The sequence below is a fragment of the Photinus pyralis genome, unplaced genomic scaffold (assembly GCF_008802855.1).
Source record: "Photinus pyralis isolate 1611_PpyrPB1 unplaced genomic scaffold, Ppyr1.3 Ppyr1.4_LG6, whole genome shotgun sequence".
Taxonomy (NCBI): domain Eukaryota; kingdom Metazoa; phylum Arthropoda; class Insecta; order Coleoptera; family Lampyridae; genus Photinus; species Photinus pyralis.
This window is the reverse complement of record NW_022170663.1, coordinates 5,896,060-5,917,048: the sequence shown is the minus strand read 5'-3', so window position 1 is coordinate 5,917,048 and position 20,989 is coordinate 5,896,060. Positions and strand designations below refer to the sequence as shown.

The following is a 20,989-nucleotide window of genomic DNA, read 5'->3' as shown; positions in this document are numbered from 1 at the left end:
AGCCAATTCCGCCATATTGGAACAAAATCTACCCACACCTGATCGGTCGAGCCCAAAGGGATTTTTTCTTATCACAGTGGTATTGTGATCTTCATGGGGAATTTTAGCATAGAGAATCGCCCAAAAAAATCGGACCAAATGTTCAAGGTTTCGGTGACGCTCACATGAACCACCTTCTTTAGACTAGACTCATTCCTCTAATGATATGTATTGATTGTCGATTTCGAGGAAAGGTCCAATGTATAAACTGGTAAATAGGTACCTACTACAGATAAACAGATAACAGATAAACAGATGAACAGATGAACAGATAAACAGATGAACAGATAAACAGATGAACAGATGAACAGATAAACAGATGAACAGATAAACAGATGAACAGATAAACAGATGAACAGATAAACAGATGAACAGATAAACAGATGAACAGATAAACAGATGAACAGATAAACAGATGAACAGATAAACAGATGAACAGATGAACAGATAAACAGATGAACAGATAAACAGATGAACAGATAAACAGATGAACAGATTTAAAAAAGCTGTTCATTTGAAGGCTGTTTCCGAACACCGTTTTTAATCTGCTTATCTGTTGACTCGTTTACTATGGTTTATTTGTCTTCCCGCTAAATCGATAATCAAAAGCAGCTTGATTGCGGGATTAAGCAATCCTTTATTTAATTTATCTTTCGAACGCAAAACACCCTGCAGTTTATGTGGAAAATATGTAGCATTCGAATCGATGGAAGTGACTTGGTTAATACTCAACTTCCAGTTGAGCTATATACATATTCCCGGATATCAGTATTCTGAATAAAAACTTGGAAAATATATTTATTTGGAGTAGGTCGAATGGACTTAATTTGAACCCTAAGAAAACGGTGGCCATATGTGTTGGAGTATCAAATATTCGAGAGGTAGGTATATTCATTGCGAATAAGCGTAGAGAAATTACTTTAGATGGTCGTCTAATACACCTAGACAACAGTACCAAGAATCGTCGCTTATACATTAAAAAAAATTTAAACTTCGAAATTACGAACTGCCTACGGGAAACTGAAAGCGTTATGTTGAACGGACCATTAAAATATTCTGACAAATTCTTTGATTCAAAGTCAATTGGACTACAGTCTACTTGTATACTTTCCCTACCTGACTGCAAGAATTAAAAACAGAATTGACGGTCTTCAGAATGCATAGTTTCAGATTTTCATTCTATGTACCAAGGGGACATCACGTTAATAAATATAAGATTCTTTAAGTACGTCGGGAAATTGATCGAGTATTAAATTTTGTCTATAAGTCATTATTGTATAAACAATCATTATACCTTTTCAATTTATTAACTTTTATAACGTCAAAAATGGGACTCGGGAACCATTTGTTATCCATCCCTGCCGTTAGGTACGAGAAGCTTAAGGTCCGCTTTTGAGATATAAATATTATAATTGTATTAATTTCTTAATAAATTATTATTATTATTAGGGACCTAGCACTAAATTAGATAAAAGGCTAAAGCTAAAGATTAATGGAGAGCTCGTCTTAGTGTTTAAAATCTGCTACATTGCCATCGGAAAACCTGGATCCCCAATTTGTAGAGGACCATACAATGAGTCCAGTTGAGGCTTGTTCGATTACTAGAACATGTGGTATCAACTGAAGAAAAATAGATGGATATTAGAAGCCAATCATCGCTGTATAGGTCACGAGAATGTAAACTATCAACACCGAGCAAACTGGCTGATATACAGAAAATGATAAACAGGATATACACCGGTACAATTCGCTCACCAATGAAGGGAAGGCCGAATTTATACGAAAAACCTTCATGCAAATTCGGTATGCACGACTGATGAAGGGTAAGCAGATTTTATACGAAAAACCTCGAGAATTCTGAAAAAATTCCGTTGTTATTCTGTAAGAAGTTCCAGTTGTCATGGTAAAGGCATAGGCAGCGGTTGAGAATGTTCGTCTTATAGATACACCTCTTTCCACGGCCACCCAGGAGGCAATAAATTCACATTAAAATAATGTAATTTTATTGGAGGTGTTTATTGGCCTCGTTATAGGGTTCCCCATTAGAAATTTCTTATATATAGAGTATATAAAAAACAACTAATAGGCCTACCATAATTTTTGAATGTCAAATGATTACAATTTAAAAAGTAAAAAAATACATAAGATGCAGACACAAACAGTAACCGAATTCCGCACTGGCATATAGCTTGATTCTTCCTCCTACCAATTCTCCACCCAGCGACACTCACTCTTGCCGTTAGAGATGGACTCTCCCAACATTACGTGATTCGTTTTTTGTGTGTGCAAAAATATTGCGCCGGTGAACGAGAGCTGGGTTCACTCCGGAAAATGAAACAAAAATCCGTCTGTGGAAACATCATCGCTAAAGGGGTTGTACGAATTCCTGTCTACCGGAGCGCTATGAGACGTTGAAGAATCTTCAGACCGCAATACAAAACATGAAGGCAGCGCAGCGCTAGTCCACACGTACAACATACACACACCCTTCTTACAGTTCTAGTGTCTCTTCCTCGACTTGACCAAACACCGAAGAGGAACATGCGACGGTAGATACAAAAAGATGGATCGCTCGGATCGGTGATTATGATGAAATAGTGTAAAGTTTCCAAAAATACCAATAAACATAATTTTTCATTGTGAAAATAATTGGGAACCTTATTTTACGTAGGTACCAGCTCCCGGTAGAAGAAGAACATTCGCGAGAGTGAAATCGCAAATTATTCCTTAGGGAAATGAAAAACTCCTTGATGTTTATATATCATTTATTAACACAACTCAAGAAGGTATATTATTTATATTTAAATTAAACGTATAATATTCTTGATCAGAGGCAGAAGTGGTTTCTGATGTGTAATTGCAGAGAGTTCAACTATCTCTTTGATTAATCCATATAACTTTCCACAACAGTTGCAGATTTCCATCCGCATGCCCGACTCGATTCGTTTTTTTTTGTGCAAAAAAGATTGCGCCGGTGGACGAGAGCTAAGTTCCCTACACGACTCCAGAAACAAAAATCCGCCAGTGGAAACAACATCACCAAAGCCGTCGGTCTGAGTTTGCTTTTTAGGACCGGGGTTGTGTGAATTCCTGCATACCGGAGCGCTGTGAGACGTTGGAGAACCTTCACACCGCAATACAAAACAAGAAGGCAGCGCAACGCTAGTCCGCACGTACCTGACGAAACATCGAAGAATAACATGCGGGGTAGATTCAAAAAGATGGATTGATCGGAACGTTGATTATGATGAAAAAAAAGGAAATAGTGTACAATTTTTAAAAATGCCAAGACATATTTTTTCATTGTGAAAACAATTGGGAACCTTATTTTACGCACATACAAGCTACCGCTAGAAGATCAGAAAAACATTCGCTAGAATGAAATCGCAAATTATTCCCTAGAGAAATGAAAACTCCTTGATGTTTATATAGGTATCATTTATTAACATAACTCAAAAATGTATACATTGTTTACATTTAAATTAGACGTAATGTTATCGCATTTGATCAGAGGCAGAAGTGGTTGCTGATCTGTAATTGCAGAGAGTACAACTATCTCCTTGATTAATCCGATTGGTGATTCCAGATAACTTTCCGCAACATCCACAATGCCCCACATGCCTGTTGGGGCTCATTTATTCTTGATACGCCAACCGGTGATAGGTCCCCGGGTCGTATTAGAACTCTACTCTAGTTAAGAGATCTGCATCTAACAGGTTTTTTGTTAAGAATTAATCTATTGTAGACCTGGTTAAGTAAAAAAAGTGTGAGTTGGTAAATTAATAGATCGATATAGAAACAACTAATTCAAAAATATATTAGGAGGGATAACAAATCTGCAGATTAATCAACATCCATCAGTTCATCGGCAACATCTTGAGGTTTATCAATGGCATAATGCCCCCACGGAAGAGTGTTAAATGAGTCGGGAATTAGATACCTCTTGTCGTCTTCGGGACTTACAGCAATTTTCGACTGTGTTATAGAATACACTTGATGTTTATCTGTTCGAATCAAATTTTGAGATGCTGTTTTGCGCTTAAAGGTCTCCAGACATTCCACATAATCATCAAAAGAAATTTTAGTCTCTACTACACTTTTCTTTACCCCCTTTGCCTTTTTTATCAAACCGCAATTTTTAATAATCGTAGCAATTTCATCCTCCTCATACTCTTCCGCTTCTAATTTCTGACGTAATTTTATTAAATCATCCTTGGTGGTTAATACTTTGGTCGTGTAGAGTTTAGATCGCAATCCTACATAATCAGTCATTACTTTCCCATTATTTTCATCCTTCATCATACCCAAGGCTTTCTTATTTACAAGAGGTATGCCATATGGGTTATTAGGGTTATAATCGCTGGTATCGTAATATTTGAAGCAATCGCTTTTAATAACCGTATACGGGTCTTGCTCTCGAATTTCATAAATTAAACTATCGGTATCAGTATAAACGGCAGTACAATTACCTCCAAATCTATCCATCATGTAGTCGTAGTGAAAGCTGTATATGGTCGTCTTAGCTAAATCAAGAATGGCTTGACCTACGTATATAGGTTTATTTAAATATACTTCAAGCTTATTCATTTCTACCGCCACCAAGTTCTCATTAAATATAACGCAAGATTTAAATTCTGGTTTTGAGATATATGATTCTGCACCATAACGACCCTCCCATTTGGATAATAATTTAACGTCAAGTCGTTTTCTAACATTTTCCATGGTCTTCCCAAAGACTGCGTTGTTCATCAACTTAAACAAGTTCTTCTCAAATTCATTCTTGGCATTTCTTCTTAGGTTCGTATTCAGATCGATGTAGGACTTTAGCCAAGGGGACTGTTTAAATTTTAGTACTCGATGTACTTTAGTGAGAACTAAACCGTGAGCTAATGCTTGTTTCAAGGCGCGATAGTGGATGACGTATTTTTCTTTATTATTTAGGGTTGCCATGAGTTTTGAAGTTTCTTTAGCTTTAGATGGTGGTTTCATGGTTTTCGGGTTGATATGTAATGCACAAAATGGTAAATCTTGATGTAAGTCATGCAACTGCTTCGGATACTCCAAATCAACTTCTAAAATGTAGCCTTCATTTGCATCATCCGGGATCATAGTAACATCGATGTTAGCATCTACCCAATGAAACCCCCCATAAGGAAGATATTGACTCATACTCCATCCATATTGGTTATTAATATCATTATACATTAAATATACATCAGGTTTCGCTGAATCATACTTGGGCATATATTTATTATTTGCGTGAACTCTTCTCTTAGAGCAAACTTGACTCAAACCCCCACGAATACCTCGCTCAATAAAGAGAAACATATCTTGGTCGGTAAGGAGTTCTAACTCTTGCCGCGTGTGTTTCAACATGGCATCCCAAGTAAAGCCTGGCAGTGTAAAGTAGTGGGCTGGATCTAAATCATAAGTACTAATACAGCTTGATCTAAATCGCTCAAACACATCCGCAAGGAGGAGAATATCGGTCTTCATATATAACTCGACGTATTGACCTAAATTGTTGCAGTTAAATTTGCTCCACACCTCTTGAGCTCTACGATACATCCTACGGGGACAAGGCTTATCTTCCAATTTATTGTAAAACGCATCTTGAGGAGGTAGGCAAGGCTCATCGAAACGGGTAAATGAGTCTAAATAATCATACGGCATAATACCCTTTTTAGTTAAAAGATTAAATTGATCTTCAGGTAGTGCAAAAAATTGTGACTTGAGATTGGGAAATTCTGTTAGAGCTGATGATAATTTATCTAAGGATGATGCCATAAACCGGTAGCTATCTATAAATCTAAAGTTGATGCGTGACTCGTTGATATGTTTGGTAAAAGAGATATATTTCTCTTTGGTTATAGGAAGCAAGTCGATTTTACCACCCATTCTAGTGGCAATATCCGTTATAACAAAGTGAGCGTCATATCCACTCAAGTTGTGGAATACTACCGGAATTGTATGAGTGTCCTGATAGTTGACGTTACAAATTTCACATGCAGCTCCGCGGAAGTTGTTCTCTGGGATGAGGTGATTGTGATCTCGAACCTTCTTCTGTCCTGCTGTAAATGGCTGTTCGCAAATGTGGCAGTGAGTTGCTGTTTGGAATTCGATTTCTTGTTGTGGAGTCATTTGCATCTTATAAGGGCAAAGAAACACTGTAGAGACATCTTCCGCGAGTTGACTCATCTCGTCAGCAAACCACCGCATACAATCTTCACCACGGTAACTATTGTAGAATGAAAGAGATTCGTCATATGAGCACTTGAAGTAGTATCCCACAGCTGCCGGAATATGTTGCTGGTATGCGGTCTTTTTCGCGCTAGGTTTCAGGACACTCTCGAGATCTGCATATACCACGAAGGGGGCTTTTATTTTATTTTTAAAATTTTTAAACTTCAACATCTTTTTTTCTTCCGTAGGCATCTTGATTGCGGTATCATTCCTCTGCATGCAGTCTCCAGTATGCTTAATTAATTTGTCTTCAGAATGGAAATAGTGTAAACATCTATCACAAACATATTTTTGCCCATTCCTTTTGCCTAACTTTTTTGATACTAGTCGTGAAAGATTTTTGATCCAAACATAATGAAATTTAGTGGGTTGTTCATAGCAGTCTTGCACTAAAAGCAGGTTCACATGTTTATCCATCTTTTCCTTAGTTAGGTATGTAGGCAGGGTACTGAACTGATCTTTTTTCTCTTTCTTCAAAATGTACACATTAATGGAGATATTGTTCTGTTTTTCAAAATTCGAAATTTGTCTCATTGTCATAGGAAACTGGATCCCTTTTAGCTTAAGCACAGACGAGTAGTGAGGGTATTTGGATATTCTTTGAGGATCTTTATCAGGAGGATACAATGCTGATACCACCGCCCACGCAAAGCACGCCTGATCCTCGTTCTTGACGTTGATACAAGCTTCTTTTCTCTTGATCTGGACAGGTAACTCAATATATGAAGACCCAAGTTGAGGTGTAAATTTGTTTAAATTAACCCCTAAATTAACGACGGCTTGAAGTGCCCAACCACTGTTACATTCTTGAAACTCCGATAACTTCTTCATTAGGGGTTTACTAACCTTTTCCTCAAACCACTCTTCTATGTCAGTACCCCTATATATTGCCGCATTTGATGTTGTGAAGTACTTATACTCATTGAGAGTCTTTTCCCCTTGAGTAATCACAAATTCCCCGCAAAAAATCGCATTTACTTTCACAGCCTCGTCTTTTTTCAACGCGTTCAAAACCTGTCGTTTGAAGATTACCTTACAGTCCACTAAGAAGCGGCTGGGGTCTTTATGTTTGAGATTAGTAATAACACCAGTCCGTATTCTATTACTAAATGCTGAAATGGAGTCATCCCAATGAACGCGATGCTTTGCGGTTTCTTTGTTCAATGCTATACCCTGACCCCTCTTTTGTTCTAATTTAAAATGCTTACGCATCGATTTAATATTTCGTAAACAAGCCTCAAGATGTTGCTTTTCACCTATAGGCAAAGCTCCACGCAAAGAATTCCGAATCCTACGTGTCGCTTTATCACACTCTCTTATCCCTTCCCTAACTGATTTATCGCTGTAATTAGTTCTTAGCACACCTAAAATACCTGCAATGTGTTTCACTAAATCTGCAAACATCTTGCACGTCTAATGAATTTTAACAATAAACTAAAAAACCTACTGCTAATAATAATAATAAAACTCACCAACACGATTAATAAACACAAACGTCGAAACACAATGAATGCTCGAATAGGAATGGTAACAAAATCTGAATAATGCACCTTTTATAGCGCCCTGAAGTTACGTGCACGTCTAACCAATTTTAATAATAAACTAAAAAAAAACTACTAATAATAAAAATAAAACTCACCAGCACGACTAATAAACACACAACACGTCTAAACACAACGAATACTAGAGCAGGAATGAGAAAAAAATCTGAATAATTCACCTTTTATAAAGCGCTGAAGTTACGTGCACATCAAATAATAATAAATTTAAAACAATAACTACTACTGCTAATAATACACCAAAAGATAGGTAGGTAACTAATAAACACACAAACGCAACGTCTAGTTGCAAGCAATACTAGAATAGAAATGGGAAAGAAATCTGAATAATCACCCTTTTATAAGGCGCTGAAAATGCAATTTCTAATGAGAGTGTGCATTTTACTGCGAAAAACTGCGCTCGCCTTGGCTCTCGTTTCAGAAAAGAACAAAGTCGATTCATCACTATTTTTTACACGCGTGCGGCGTGCTTCCGCAATTTTAAAAGTTGAAACACATTATTGTACTTATTTGTTTATATTTACTTTCATCTCCAGTCCAACAAGAAACCGACAGGCGCTTTGAATTACAGTGTTGGGGCAAGCATTTTGAATGAGACTTGCTATACGTAATACACGGGAAATGTAGCGTAATAGATATATTTGTGCAGCTAGTTTTGAAAGTGATACGTTTTTTCATGAATTTACAGTTTGATTAATGAGGGTGAAGCTCGAGTTAATCAAGCATATTAATGAAAAAAGACACTTTCAACACGTGATCCTTAATTACCCATAATTGAATAATATAATTGACAATCGCGATTTACTGTCACTCTTCATTTGAGCTATTGTTCATAGACAGGACTAAACACCATGGAAAAGCATGGTAAAAATCGTGAAAAAAAGTACCGCTTTCCATACCATTTATTGACAAAAAAAGGACGATTTGCATAATAATTATCTACAGAGCTAACGAATTATAATACCGTTGAGTGAGGGCTCAGATAGTTTGTGCTGAATGAGTACTATCCAAGAGCAGAGATACTTATTAGGTACCGCTAACGAGAATTGCATTTGTTTATAGGTTTATATTTTGAACTTGAAATTAATTTACTTTCATCTCCATTCTCCAGTCCAACACGACAGGGTGCTCGTTGGGGTGGGGTAAGCATTTGCAATGAGTGCAACGCGTATTTTATGGACCAATTACACTTTTTAGTGTGTGAACATAATAATGCAATACTGAATCGTTCAAGTAGGCATGGCGGCTTCATTATGAGATTGGGGGATGTAAGAAATTGCTTCGCCGCAAAAAGGATGTGCACTTACTCGTATTTGGATACCTCATAGCCGCCCGAAATTTCGAACTCACAGTAAAAAAGCACCTTGCGTGCGCGCGAATGCAGAAGGTAGTTTCACAAAAATGGACACATGAAAAAATCCCGGTGCATTTCCTATATTGGAATGTTCCCCGACGAACTTTTGATGTGCGCGGTGGTAAAAAGAATTTGCCAAAAGTGTTACTATACGTAAAATCGCGGGAAAGATTACCAATGTAGCGCAGTTTTTTCTTCAGTCTTTTTTTTCATTCCCGTAGCTGCCAAATACCGCTTGTATTACCATGAAGCTCCCCAAAAAGAATTCTAATACGCCCCAGTATAATTTTTGAATGCGTACTATGATACGAGAATTGCATTTGTTCTATTTATGTATTGGAATTTGAAATTATTCTTCGTAATTAAATTTACAATGCTTTCAACAATGAAGTAGTAAGGGAGAGGACGATTGTATAATAGCTGACCGATCATTTTTACACATTCCATCCCAGGAAGTCTATTCCATAAACATTTATTTTTATCCATAATGGCAAAATGAATATGAAGAACATCCATACACGTACGACTTGGATAGTGCAAGTTACCTAGAATTACAGCTGGATGATGCAATGTCATATAATTATAGGAAATCTAAACAACACGTCGACTAATTCTCGTTTTAATAATTAGAGAATCGGGAAACGGTGCGGCCGCCGACTGATTTTTTCTACAATGCTTCCTTTTATTCTATAAATAGCACACGTAATTACCTATGATTGTTTTAACGTAGATATGGTTAAGGCGCGGTAGCCGAGTGGTTCAGATGGATGGTTCTAATTGCAAAGATCGATGGTTCGAATCGCCGCGTCTACAAATTTACCGCAACGCTCATGAGAAGCATAACTGTCAACAATATGAGTCGAAATACCTCGAGGCAAACGGAAAGACACGGCTCATCTATATCAGTCGATAAGTTGTAGTACATAGTTCTGGTAGCGCAGTTGGTTATCCGACCTCTGATACAGCAGTAAGTGCGGAGGGAAGTAGGTTCGAACCTCGATCCGAACTGAAGCCTCCCAAAATAACCTTGACCCGGGCTGCCGAAAAAAAAGGAGCGAAACTAATTGGGACGGAAAAACAGTCCCTCACCCCGAGAGCCTATACCAACACCACGGCTGTCGAAATAAGTCGATTAAGCTGAGGCGGTAAAAGTTCCCACACAACTCCCACACCCCGGCTGCCCGGACCAACGCCTCTCCGAAATACCACACTCCGGCCCCCTGCGACCAACGACATCCCTGCCGGCGAGCCCGGGACGCGCATGCGCACATGACAGAAGTGATACAAAAATGACCGAAATGGACCTTAGAATTTCTTATGGGAAATAACATGGGATTTTGACCAAAATTGCGCCCGAACTCTCATAGCCTTAGGTAACAATACAAACCGAAAACCGAGATTTGCGAACACCACGCAATGAGTAGAAGCACAGGTCTTCCGAAACTGAAAACTTATAGATTTACTCATACTCCTCGCAGATTAAAAAAATTATCAAAGTCCTCGTGTGAGATAGAAGGGACTTCAGCGCATTTTTGTGTGGCAGATTAGGGTTTTGATAACCAGTGTTGACTCCACCATCAATAAAAGATCTTGTCGAAGGCTACCACATTCCCTTTGACGGTACCCACTTACCGACGTCCCGTTCACTCCAAATTCGCGTTTGAAGTTTTCACTCCACCATCACTTAGATCTTGTCGGAAGCTACCACATTCACACATTTTGGTGGATTTCGCTAAAAACCTTCCACAAGATAGTACTTAATTTTTCGGACACTTCTCATTGCTCGAGCTTCTATTGGCGACACGAGAAAGAGAGACAGCGATTCGAGATTTACGAAACGTTAAACCGCGTGACAAATTTGCAACGGAAAGTAAAAGGCGCCCGAAGTTGACTACCTCTCGAAGAAAATAAAAAAAACCTGAAAAACCTTCACGTTAGTTAACTACGCTCGAGGATGACGCCCAGATGTCGCCACATCATGTAGCCCTGTCCTTATAAGGTTGACAAATTACACGGCCTTGTAGATACACGTACAGTCGTACACCCGTTGCCATTCTACAAGAGTTCTTCTACGTGCCCACATTTGCTGCCAGCCAGCCAGCCAAAGTGAGATTAAAAGCTACTTTTTACAAATAAATTTGCAAAAATGCGCCGTACTATAATAATGCGATGAATATGGGATCAGGGGATCCTCCTCAAAACTAAGTACAAACGTCTCTACCAGGGGCGGACTGGCCCGGGAGAGCGGGTGGCGATTGCCACCTGGCCTGTACGTCATAATGGCCCGTTGGAAATTTATAAGTATGTGCTGTATTTAGTTTCTTGCACTATTAATAAATTATTAACACGTTTCTCTAAATCGGGTTGATGTTAGGTTGTTAAAAAATTAAAAAATTCTGTTTTAATTGAAGTGTTTTACAATGAATTTATCATTTTTTGTCGTAGCATGAAAGTGCTGAAATACAATGATAGGCGACGCGCCTCGTTTGGATTGTATATTTTGTTACTTTTACTTATCAGCTGCAATTTAAAAAACATGTATTGTAATTGATTTCCGAAAAAGGAGTACTTTAAAATGAAGCAAAAAATGTTTTTGTGGTGCACCGCAGAGCTACCCTAAAATTTTTTACCGGGTCGATCTGAGACAATTTTTTTTTCGGGCTCAAAAAAAGGCACTGTATAACCTTCCTTTTTTATCAAAAATCGACTGCACCAAAATTTCTCGGGAAAACACTTTTTCTTATTAATTTTGGTGCGTAGAATCTAAAACAATTCGTACTTTTTCGATCGGACTTCTCAATCAAAAGTTATGGACTAGAAACCAATTTCGAAAGAAAATTCAAAGGGCTGTAACTTTTGAACTAGTAGCCCAATTTTGGAACTGTTTGAAATTATGGATTCTACAGGCCACATTCTATAAGAAAATTTTTTTCCGGGTCGATCTGAGACAATTTTTTTTCGGGGCTCAAAAAAAGGCAGTGTATAACCTTCCTTTTTTACCAAAAATCGACTGCACCAAAATTTCTCGGGAAAACACTTTTTTTATTAATTTTGGTGCGTAGAATCCAAAACAATTCGTACTTTTTCGATCAGACTTCTCAATCAAAAGTTATGGACGAGAAAGAGGGGCGGACTGGCCCGGGGAGGCGGGTGGCGATTGCCACCTGGCCTGCACGTCATAATGGCCCGTTGGAAATGTATAAGTATCTGCTGTATACTTTAATGGCCCGTAACCTATGCAATTCCACCTGGCCCGTAAGTACCCAGTCCGCCCCTGGTGTCTACTACACATAGGCGGTTCTGTAACAGAAGAGAAGAAGTGAGTGTCATATATGGGGCGCGAAGGATGTACCTACACTGTCTGTCACTATTGACCATTACGCAACAATATTTTAGACAGAGGTTTTGCAATTATGCCCATAGATTCTATTAACTAGAGAGAAACCTGGATAACAGAAGAATCCCATAGCAACCGACCCCCCACCGTAGTAAGTGCTGAGGGCGCAGGCAGATGAATTCTAAATTGGTACTGAAGTGCATTTGAAACCTCAACCAGCTGATGGCGGAAAAAAATTGGGGCAGGGCAGAAGCGCTGAAGTCTAACAAAATAGCCAAAGGGGCCAATTAAGTCTCTACTAGCCAAAGGCTTAAGGTAAACCTCTGTGTAGGAAGTGTGGATAGGAACTGCATATACCTACTGTGCAATTGTAGCGCGTATAATAAGTCAAAACACAGAGATATCTGGGGAAAAGAAAGCTTCAAACCATTCCTCTCATTTTGAAATCTTTCAAAATCAAGTTTAATGATAGACAGACAGGGCGTGCTGCGGGGTACCGAAACTAGACTATAGCCCCCCCCCCCTTCCGCGCCGATACGTCAGTGAACCAAACCATAGAGTTTGTTTATCTCATGACCAAACCAAGGAAAGTAATTGTCTATATTTGAGTGTATGAGAAAACTGAATTTAATTAAATCTTTAGGATCTTTTCCAATAAAAAAAATGCTCAATAGCTATATGATCAGTGTCAAACATATCAAACTCTGACTTTGTTCCTATAACTTACAGAGTGCACCAAGAAACAGCTCTGAACCCCAAACACAGGAGCAGCATGTATTTCACTTGATCCTAAGGAGCTTTTTCAAAGACGATAATAGCAAACATAAAATATTAATTTTATCTGTGATAATAACGAGCAGAAGGATTACATGCCACCCCTAATTACCTACCAAACCTACACAGAACGTCTAATTTCTAAGCATAAAATTTACATTACATATACAAAAGGCTGTCCTGTTTATTCTTATTCATGTGCAACATAAATTCCTATCAATTGAAAAATATTACATCCTAATTAATATTACAAAATTAAAATTGTATTCCTCCACGCCGTACACACGAACTTATTTCTTAGCAAACGTTATTTTCATAGCGTGCGTAGGTGTAATTTTGAAGCCCTGCAACGCGTCCTTTGACGAACCCGACTGCATCTCATTTTCGAATTCCACAAAAGCAATATCGTGCCGGTTGGGAACGAGACGAACCTCCTTAAACCCGGGAAATCTAAAATTTCGAGTTAATTACATCGAGTAATATTAAAGTGGGAGCTTACTGGTTGAAAAGCATCGACAGCATCATTTCGCTGGTTTCGTCAGGTAGATTGGTTAAGAATAGAATTTGATTCGGCGGCTGCTCAGCATTACTTCCACCAGGTATTCGGTTAGGGTCCTTGTTCTTCTTTTTCTTTTTGGGCGCCTCGTCCTCGCCCTTAACTGGAGGTGGACGAATCTTTTTCGGTCGTTCCGTATAAGTGCCTTTCATTCGTGCTATTAGATCGGAATCGGATTTGGAGTACTGTATTCGCTGCAATAAGACGTGATAGATTAAAAAACACCTGACCATTTTTACCATTGGCTTATCGTAAAAAGGGAATCCTTGCATTGAACGTAAAGCATTTGTTGCACTTTGAATCTCCTTAAAGATAACGAAAGCTTGTCCCTTCATTTTCAGAGTTTTCAAAGCAACAATGTCTAGGATTTGACCGAATTGGGAAAATATGGCATATAGAGACTTCTTCAGTTCATCTTTTTTAACTTTTTCGTTTAAATTGTTGATATAAATGGTATTATTTGGTCGAATATCCATCTTGTAAACGACTAAAAAGTGAGGTTAGAAAAACAATATGCGATTTGATCTTTCCAAACCTGTTATCTACTTCTACCGTATATTACGCCTGTTGGTAAAGAACTTTCAAAATTACGGTGCAAAAGCCGAAAATTAACCGAATACAAAAAAAAGCACCGGTAAACAATAGTTGGGTTAAAATTACGCTACAGTTCTACCAACAGTACCAACGTACCCAAAACAAAATCCCCTACTTGGTATTCACTAACCATACAGAGTGTTTCGTCAATTAACGTTATGAATCTGGAGAGAAAACGGAGCCTCGGAAGAGACAATTAATTTTACTTTTAAAATACAATTTTACACAATTTGGCAGATTCTTACTCAGCAGGACCTTTTAGATTTAGATCAACAAACACAACTTTGCAAAATGTACCAAGAAATATGTACTGGTATGAGCCAAAAGGACCTCTTAAAGGTCCATTGTGTTAGCAAACTAATGGAGGGAATATAATGGTAGAGGGGGTAAGAATTTTTGTAGACGGAAGTTGCCACAGATAGAGGCCACTCGCGTGGATAGGTTCCCGTGAAGGTACATTTTGGCCGACATTATTTGACATATGAAAACGCGGGTCCTGTCACTGTCAGTTTTCCACCAAATTCAAATTTTATTAAATTTGCCATTTTAAAGTACCTAATAATTTCGGATCGGTTTGTGCTCTGGTTTATAACTAACTGCCGCCATAGAGTAAATAATGCTGCCGCATAGTGTTTTTATCACACGCAATTTTGTGAATTGAGAATGATTAGCTGCGTATCATGCAAAATTTCTCATAAAGGGAAGAAACAGGGCATTTCCTTTCATCGGTAAGACATGTCATTTATCATGTTGTAGGCGAGGTTGTAGGTACCTAGTTTATGTTTCTTAGTTTTCCAAACGAACCAGTACTTCGAGCAAAATGGTTACCTAACATTTGTAAATATATCTCAAGAACAGCTCTCGAAATTTACTTTTGTGCTCACAACGCTTCATTGACTGTGATTTCGACCAAAGGTTGCACCGGAAAATGTTCATCAAATATCTCGTCAAATATGCAGTAGGTAGTACTATCAAAACTTGTAATGAACCTGAGACCAACCAATCAATTGTAGCTATTGATCAACACAGTGAATTTAATGGGAGTTGTCAAGTTGTAGTGGCTATAGTAAACTGGCCTTAATTATACTAATGGAACACATCGATGTATATTTAGATTTGTAATCAATGATTATATTAAATCTGCATACTTTCCCATCCTTGTCTATTTTGTTTACTTTACCACGAGCACGAGCATATATTTTACTCCTTCTATACGTTTTTTCGAGCGTTTTTTTTTGTTATTATTCCTATTAGTGGAAAGAAAATTATATCTCTACGCCACTGAAGTGAGACGCTAATGATAACGGAAGTGGTGTGGTACTTTAATCACAGTAAGAGGCCACGTTTGGTTCCCGTGGTCTACGTCTGGCCAAGCATTTGATTCCCTCCATTACTTTTCTAACTCAATGGAAAGGTCGTTAGTTATAGTAATTTTTAAGAAAAGCAAATTTTCGACTTTTCTGCTTACTACTCAATTTTTTCCAAACATCCTTAATTGTCGCACCTTGTATATCTCAGATAGTGAGCAATTCGAACTAATAGTTCCTTTGTCCTGTCAGAAATATCAAACAAATTTGTATCAATAAATATTTTTTAGGTTAATTTAATTTGAAAACAATCATCCTAAATTATTGTAATTTTAAATCTAAATTAATCCAATCAAATTCAATAATATTTAGTTATGGACTTACATTCGACACCCAGACATTTTTCTGGGCAGTTATACAAATACACGAACGTTATGAAGGGCTGGCAGTACCGATATTTTATGGTCGACGCTCACGCGGGTCTGCTCCATTACTACCTGTGCGAAGGCGAAAAGCCCGACGGGAATGTGCCAAGAGGATCAGTGCATTTGGCAGGTGCTGTCATTTGTCCGAGCGACGAGGACTCGAAGACGTTCACTGTGAATTGTGCCTCTGGTGACATGTTGAAACTACGGGCGCAGGATGCACGAGCTCGTCAGGAGTGGGTTAACGGCCTGAGAGCGGTTGCGGAGTCTCACACAAAAGTAATTGTCAATTGAGTGTTAAGAGTTACCTTATCGTCCTCGTTTTAGGCGATCAGCGTTCACAGTCCGCCACTACCACCTCGTGAGCATTTGGCAGTACTTGACGCGATGGGTAGCGTCCGAACACAACTGCAACAAACTGAACAGGCGGATGCCGCTTTGTGTCGTGTCATCGAAGCATCGGGCGGTAAATGTTTTACGGATCCCAACCTACTGTTACTTAAAGCAACTTCTGCGGCATCTTTACATTGTCTATTTCAATGTCTGAATATTCTTCAAAGGAACCAACACCAACAGGCGAGAACAGGGTTCGTTACAGACGATGATTAATACATTCCTAGTAATAGTTGCGTAAATGTGTTTTGGAAACTCTTCCAGGTCAATTGTAAGTGTTTGAATGGTAGTAATTAGGCTATGCAGTTATTAAACGATGTAGCTTGAGACGATCTAGTAGTATTTGTAATGGCTTGTATTAAGTTTACTAATTTATAATGATATTTAAATAGGAAAAAGTATTCGGAATCTGTTGTTAGGACCAGCAAGTCGACTTCACTTATCAGAGAACTAAGGTGTTGTTGAGTGATTTTAAGTGGCATTTTTTATTTATTTGTATAGAAACTGTACATAGATTAGTCGTAAATCAATTACTTATTATCATGACTGACATTTTTAAGGCATTTAATGTAGCTACTTATTTATTTTGTGGTAACTTAATTAATGTAAGTTGACTGTATAGTTGTAAATATAAATCTGATTGCCCCTAATTCCTTTCGTTTTTCCATTCATTTCGCAGAAGAAAAACCTTGTCAGGGTTTTGTGAGATAAAAGGTTGAATAATCAAGGGGATAGTTCATCAGATCTTTGTTGTTGAGCCCACCTGAAGGAACTATAGATATGACACTTAAGTCATATCAACCATTTGACAAAGTTGTTGGAATGACCCTCAACTGGGTTAAGTTCTGGAAGTACCAGAAGGAAGGAAGTGGTCCATCACTGTCTTGGTCAAACAGACTGCTTGAGATGGATCAAGTTAGGGAGTTGGTACACGTTAGAAGGGATGCACGCTGTGCAGACAATGGCAGATAGAGTAACTGAAACTTGAGAGTGTTTTACATATGGAGTACCTAACTTGTCCCCATAACGTGGCCAAAAATCTAAGAGAATAAGAATAGGATCGTGTTTAAGCAGGAATTACGGTAATAGTTTAAAAATTAAATTATTATAAATTAAAAAAAAAAATAAAAATAATTGATAACAAACTCAATATAAATTACTTCACTACTACGGCGGGGGCAAAAAAATAAAGGCGAGGAACTTAAAAATCTTCTAAAGGCATCGGTATAGAATATAATAGAATAACGTTTATTACTGCCATTGTGACGAAAAGAAACACATTAACAAAAGTCAAAATTAAGAAAGAATTAATTACGATACGATTTGACTCTGGCTTCTACTTGGGCGCAAATATTAACACTTAAGACGCAAACACACAAGGACGTTAACATCGGGAACCAGATCCAGGATGGCCGTCTAAGGGGAATCAGGGTAAGGGGAGATATACTCACCAACAAAAAGAGCTCGGACATCATCACATTCTCGACAAGCGAGAATACGGTGAGCAATGGTGTGGGAGACCCCATAGGTCGGACAATGATCGTCATAGGAAACGCTTTCGATGACATCTAAATCCTTCGTGCGAGAACAGGACTGCCGCGCGTCCGCGGGGACATGACTTTGGTCTAACTATTTCTGGATGTTAGGGAATAATGCTTAGGTATTGCGTCCTTTAAGGGACGCACCACTACCTAGACCTGCCATTCGCCCAGGACCAAAGTGCTTATGTGACACTTGGTAGCCGAAAAAACGGAAGTCGTTGGTAGAAATGTGGTCGTAAAACACGGTGCAGGTACTCGCCCTGTGTAGGATAGTGCTCCTGCAGAAGGAGGTGATGAGGAGGATGCTTAGCAATAACGCATAGGGTTCGTTGAGTAGCGTTCTGTTATTCTGTAAGCTGAGTGTAAGCCTCCGCTCCGGGAACTTATATAGGTTTTAAGGAATAAGGACTAAAGCGAAACCAGTTTCCTAACCACGATGGGAATGTCTGAGTCTATCAAACCAAATGTTCAAGGGGAAGAACTGGACAGTTTGAAAATCAACTCTAATGACTTCATTGGAAGATTCCATTTTAGGCGCGTGTATTTATAAAAAGGATTTTACCTTTTTCGACTATTCGAATTGCTGTCAGCCATGCTTGACAAAAGTGGTCGTATGGTCTAACAACAGTCCCAGGTACTAGAATTCTAAAACTCTGCAGAGGACTGATCGGTTGCATATGGATTTTTCTTTGTAGTTTGGAGCGAAAAACCATGTACCTACTTCGTTTTGTCTATTGAGACGGACAGTTTATTGCTGTCCGCTCAGTTCGTCAGTCATTGGAAGCTTAGGCTTGTTTGTTAAAATGTATAAAGGACCAAAAAAGTCTATCCCCGTTATGTCAAAAGGACGCGATAACGTTACACGATCTTTCGGTAAAGGTGCAAGAGGTTGATCACCAGACTTTTCCTTCAAACACTTGCACTTTAAACACTTATTAATAAAGGTTTAAACGGTTGTGTGGCTTTTACTATTCAAAATCTCTTCCGTATTGCTGATAACGTTGCGATAATTCCACTATATGTAAGACGAAGGTAATATCATTGGATGTTTCTCTTCTTCAGAAAGATACGCTTCATGAAGTCTTCCCCTTAAGCGTATAAGCTTCTTAGTAGGGAAGCTAACTCTTTGACCTGTCAGAGTATGCTCAGGTCAGCCCGGCGGTACTTCTTGCGGTACCAATTCTAAATTGTTGTTTTTTTGAGAAAATACCTACACCAAATGAAAACGTTGATGAGAGCTCTTAAAAAAATATTTTAAAAAATCGCGAATATTTCATAACTCCGTACAAAAACAATTCTTGGTCGGTTTTTTCACGATCTTTCTACGGATGTACCTACCTAGGTTACGGTTGGATTATTGAAGCTGATTTTTGTTCCGACCAATGATAGGTACCTATACTGCCCAAGATTTATTATTTACTAACCTTGCCTACTGCCAATGACTAGAATTTTTAAATAATAATAAGAAAATCTTATAATTAGAGAAAAGTATCTTTGCCATATAATATTTAAACTGCAGCATAGACAACAAAATTGTTGTACATATAAGTATCGACATTGAATAAGTAATCATAATTACTTACCTATTCAATGGTATTATCGATAATCTTTTCGGTGCATGCATATTCGGATTTCAATAATTCTAAACTATTTACCATTGTCGTATGTACTTTTACCCGATATAGTAATCATAGCTTTACCCGTTAAAAAAGACTTGAAATAGGCAAATTTAGCGATTTTGTCCAACGAGTTATTTTCATGAATAGCGACGTTAAACTGTTTCCAAAATTTCGGCCAGAAAGAGACGTCACCTCTAAATTTTGCAGCGATTCTATTCCCGGTATAGTCCTAGGTATAGTCTTACCCGTGCTCTGGTAGTTGCTTTTTTGATTATTACCCACATTACTGGATCTCTTAGGATGGGTTGAATCATTCCCTGCGGCATCGTCCAACTCCTGGTGCAACTCTTCACGCAAATGCACGTCTGACTTCATTCGACGTTTCAGTGCAATACCCTTGGTTGCAGCATCTTCCTATTTTTTAATTAGGTAGTTAGATTTAGATACTTAAAAAAACGAATTTTGTGCACGATTTTCTAAGATTTTAAATATTATAATCCTAATAGACGAAGAGTTTATTTTATTGTAAATCAAACACAATATTCCACCTTTCGTAAATACAAAATCGTGCTACATTTTCGTATTTATATAATTCATGTGTGCTATTTTACAAACATTAAAAAACCTTTTCTAAATAACTGTATCTTATTATTTCGCGTTTAAAAAATCAAGATTGTCATTGTGTAATTAGATATAGATCGCAAGACCAAGATGAAATACCGAGGAATCAAACTGAATAAATTTTTTCTGCGAACGAACCAAACGTTTCCTTGGTAAAAATACATTATTTCTATTAGACTGTGATACAATAACAAAGTGAAGAACTACGTATTTTGAAAGGGATAATGTAGATATAGATCGCAAGACCAAGATGAAATACCGAGGAATCAAACTGAATAAATTTTTTCTGCGAACGAACCAAACGTTTCCTTGGTAAAAATACATTATTTCTATTAGACTGTGATACAATAACAAAGTGAAGAACTACGTATTTTGAAAGGGATAATGTTAAAAAAAGTTTAATTACCTCTACGAGATTGGAATATGTTACCAAACCAACCTATTAATTACCTACTTCCGAGGGTTAATAAATGTTATGGGGCGAATCTTCTAAGGGCGAATTTGTCGGCGCGAATTTTTCGGATGAGAATTTGTTGGGGGCGAATATTCTCCGGGGGCGAATTTGTTGCTGGCGAATACTCCGGGGGAGAATTTACTTGGGGGCGAATTTACCGGGGCGAGTCTTCC

General features: G+C 38.1%; 3 protein-coding genes across 3 annotated transcripts; 1 reads left to right on the top strand and 2 right to left on the bottom strand.

The window, feature by feature from the left end:
- Window positions 1–3,882: 3,882 nt before the first annotated feature.
- Window positions 3,883–7,686, bottom strand: LOC116173511. Its single transcript, XM_031491016.1, has one exon. The coding sequence runs from the start codon at window positions 7,684–7,686 to the stop codon at window positions 3,883–3,885; it is 3,804 nt and encodes a 1,267-aa protein (XP_031346876.1).
- A 5,782-nt stretch (window positions 7,687–13,468) lies between these two features.
- On the bottom strand, window positions 13,469–14,566 carry LOC116173813 (U1 small nuclear ribonucleoprotein A-like). Its single transcript, XM_031491524.1, has 4 exons — window positions 14,398–14,566; window positions 14,102–14,349; window positions 13,806–14,056; window positions 13,469–13,756 (listed from the first exon to the last, which is right to left on the bottom strand). The coding sequence occupies exons 2-4, from the start codon at window positions 14,336–14,338 to the stop codon at window positions 13,597–13,599; spliced, it is 648 nt and encodes a 215-aa protein (XP_031347384.1). The 5' UTR covers window positions 14,339–14,349; window positions 14,398–14,566; the 3' UTR covers window positions 13,469–13,596.
- A 1,461-nt stretch (window positions 14,567–16,027) lies between these two features.
- Window positions 16,028–17,225, top strand: LOC116174965 (oxysterol-binding protein-related protein 11-like). The gene is made up of 3 exons (XM_031493003.1): window positions 16,028–16,467; window positions 16,516–16,775; window positions 16,974–17,225. Exons 1-3 carry the CDS (start codon window positions 16,138–16,140, stop codon window positions 17,044–17,046), a joined length of 663 nt encoding a protein of 220 aa, XP_031348863.1. The 5' UTR covers window positions 16,028–16,137; the 3' UTR covers window positions 17,047–17,225.
- The last annotated feature ends 3,764 nt before the right edge of the window (window positions 17,226–20,989 follow it).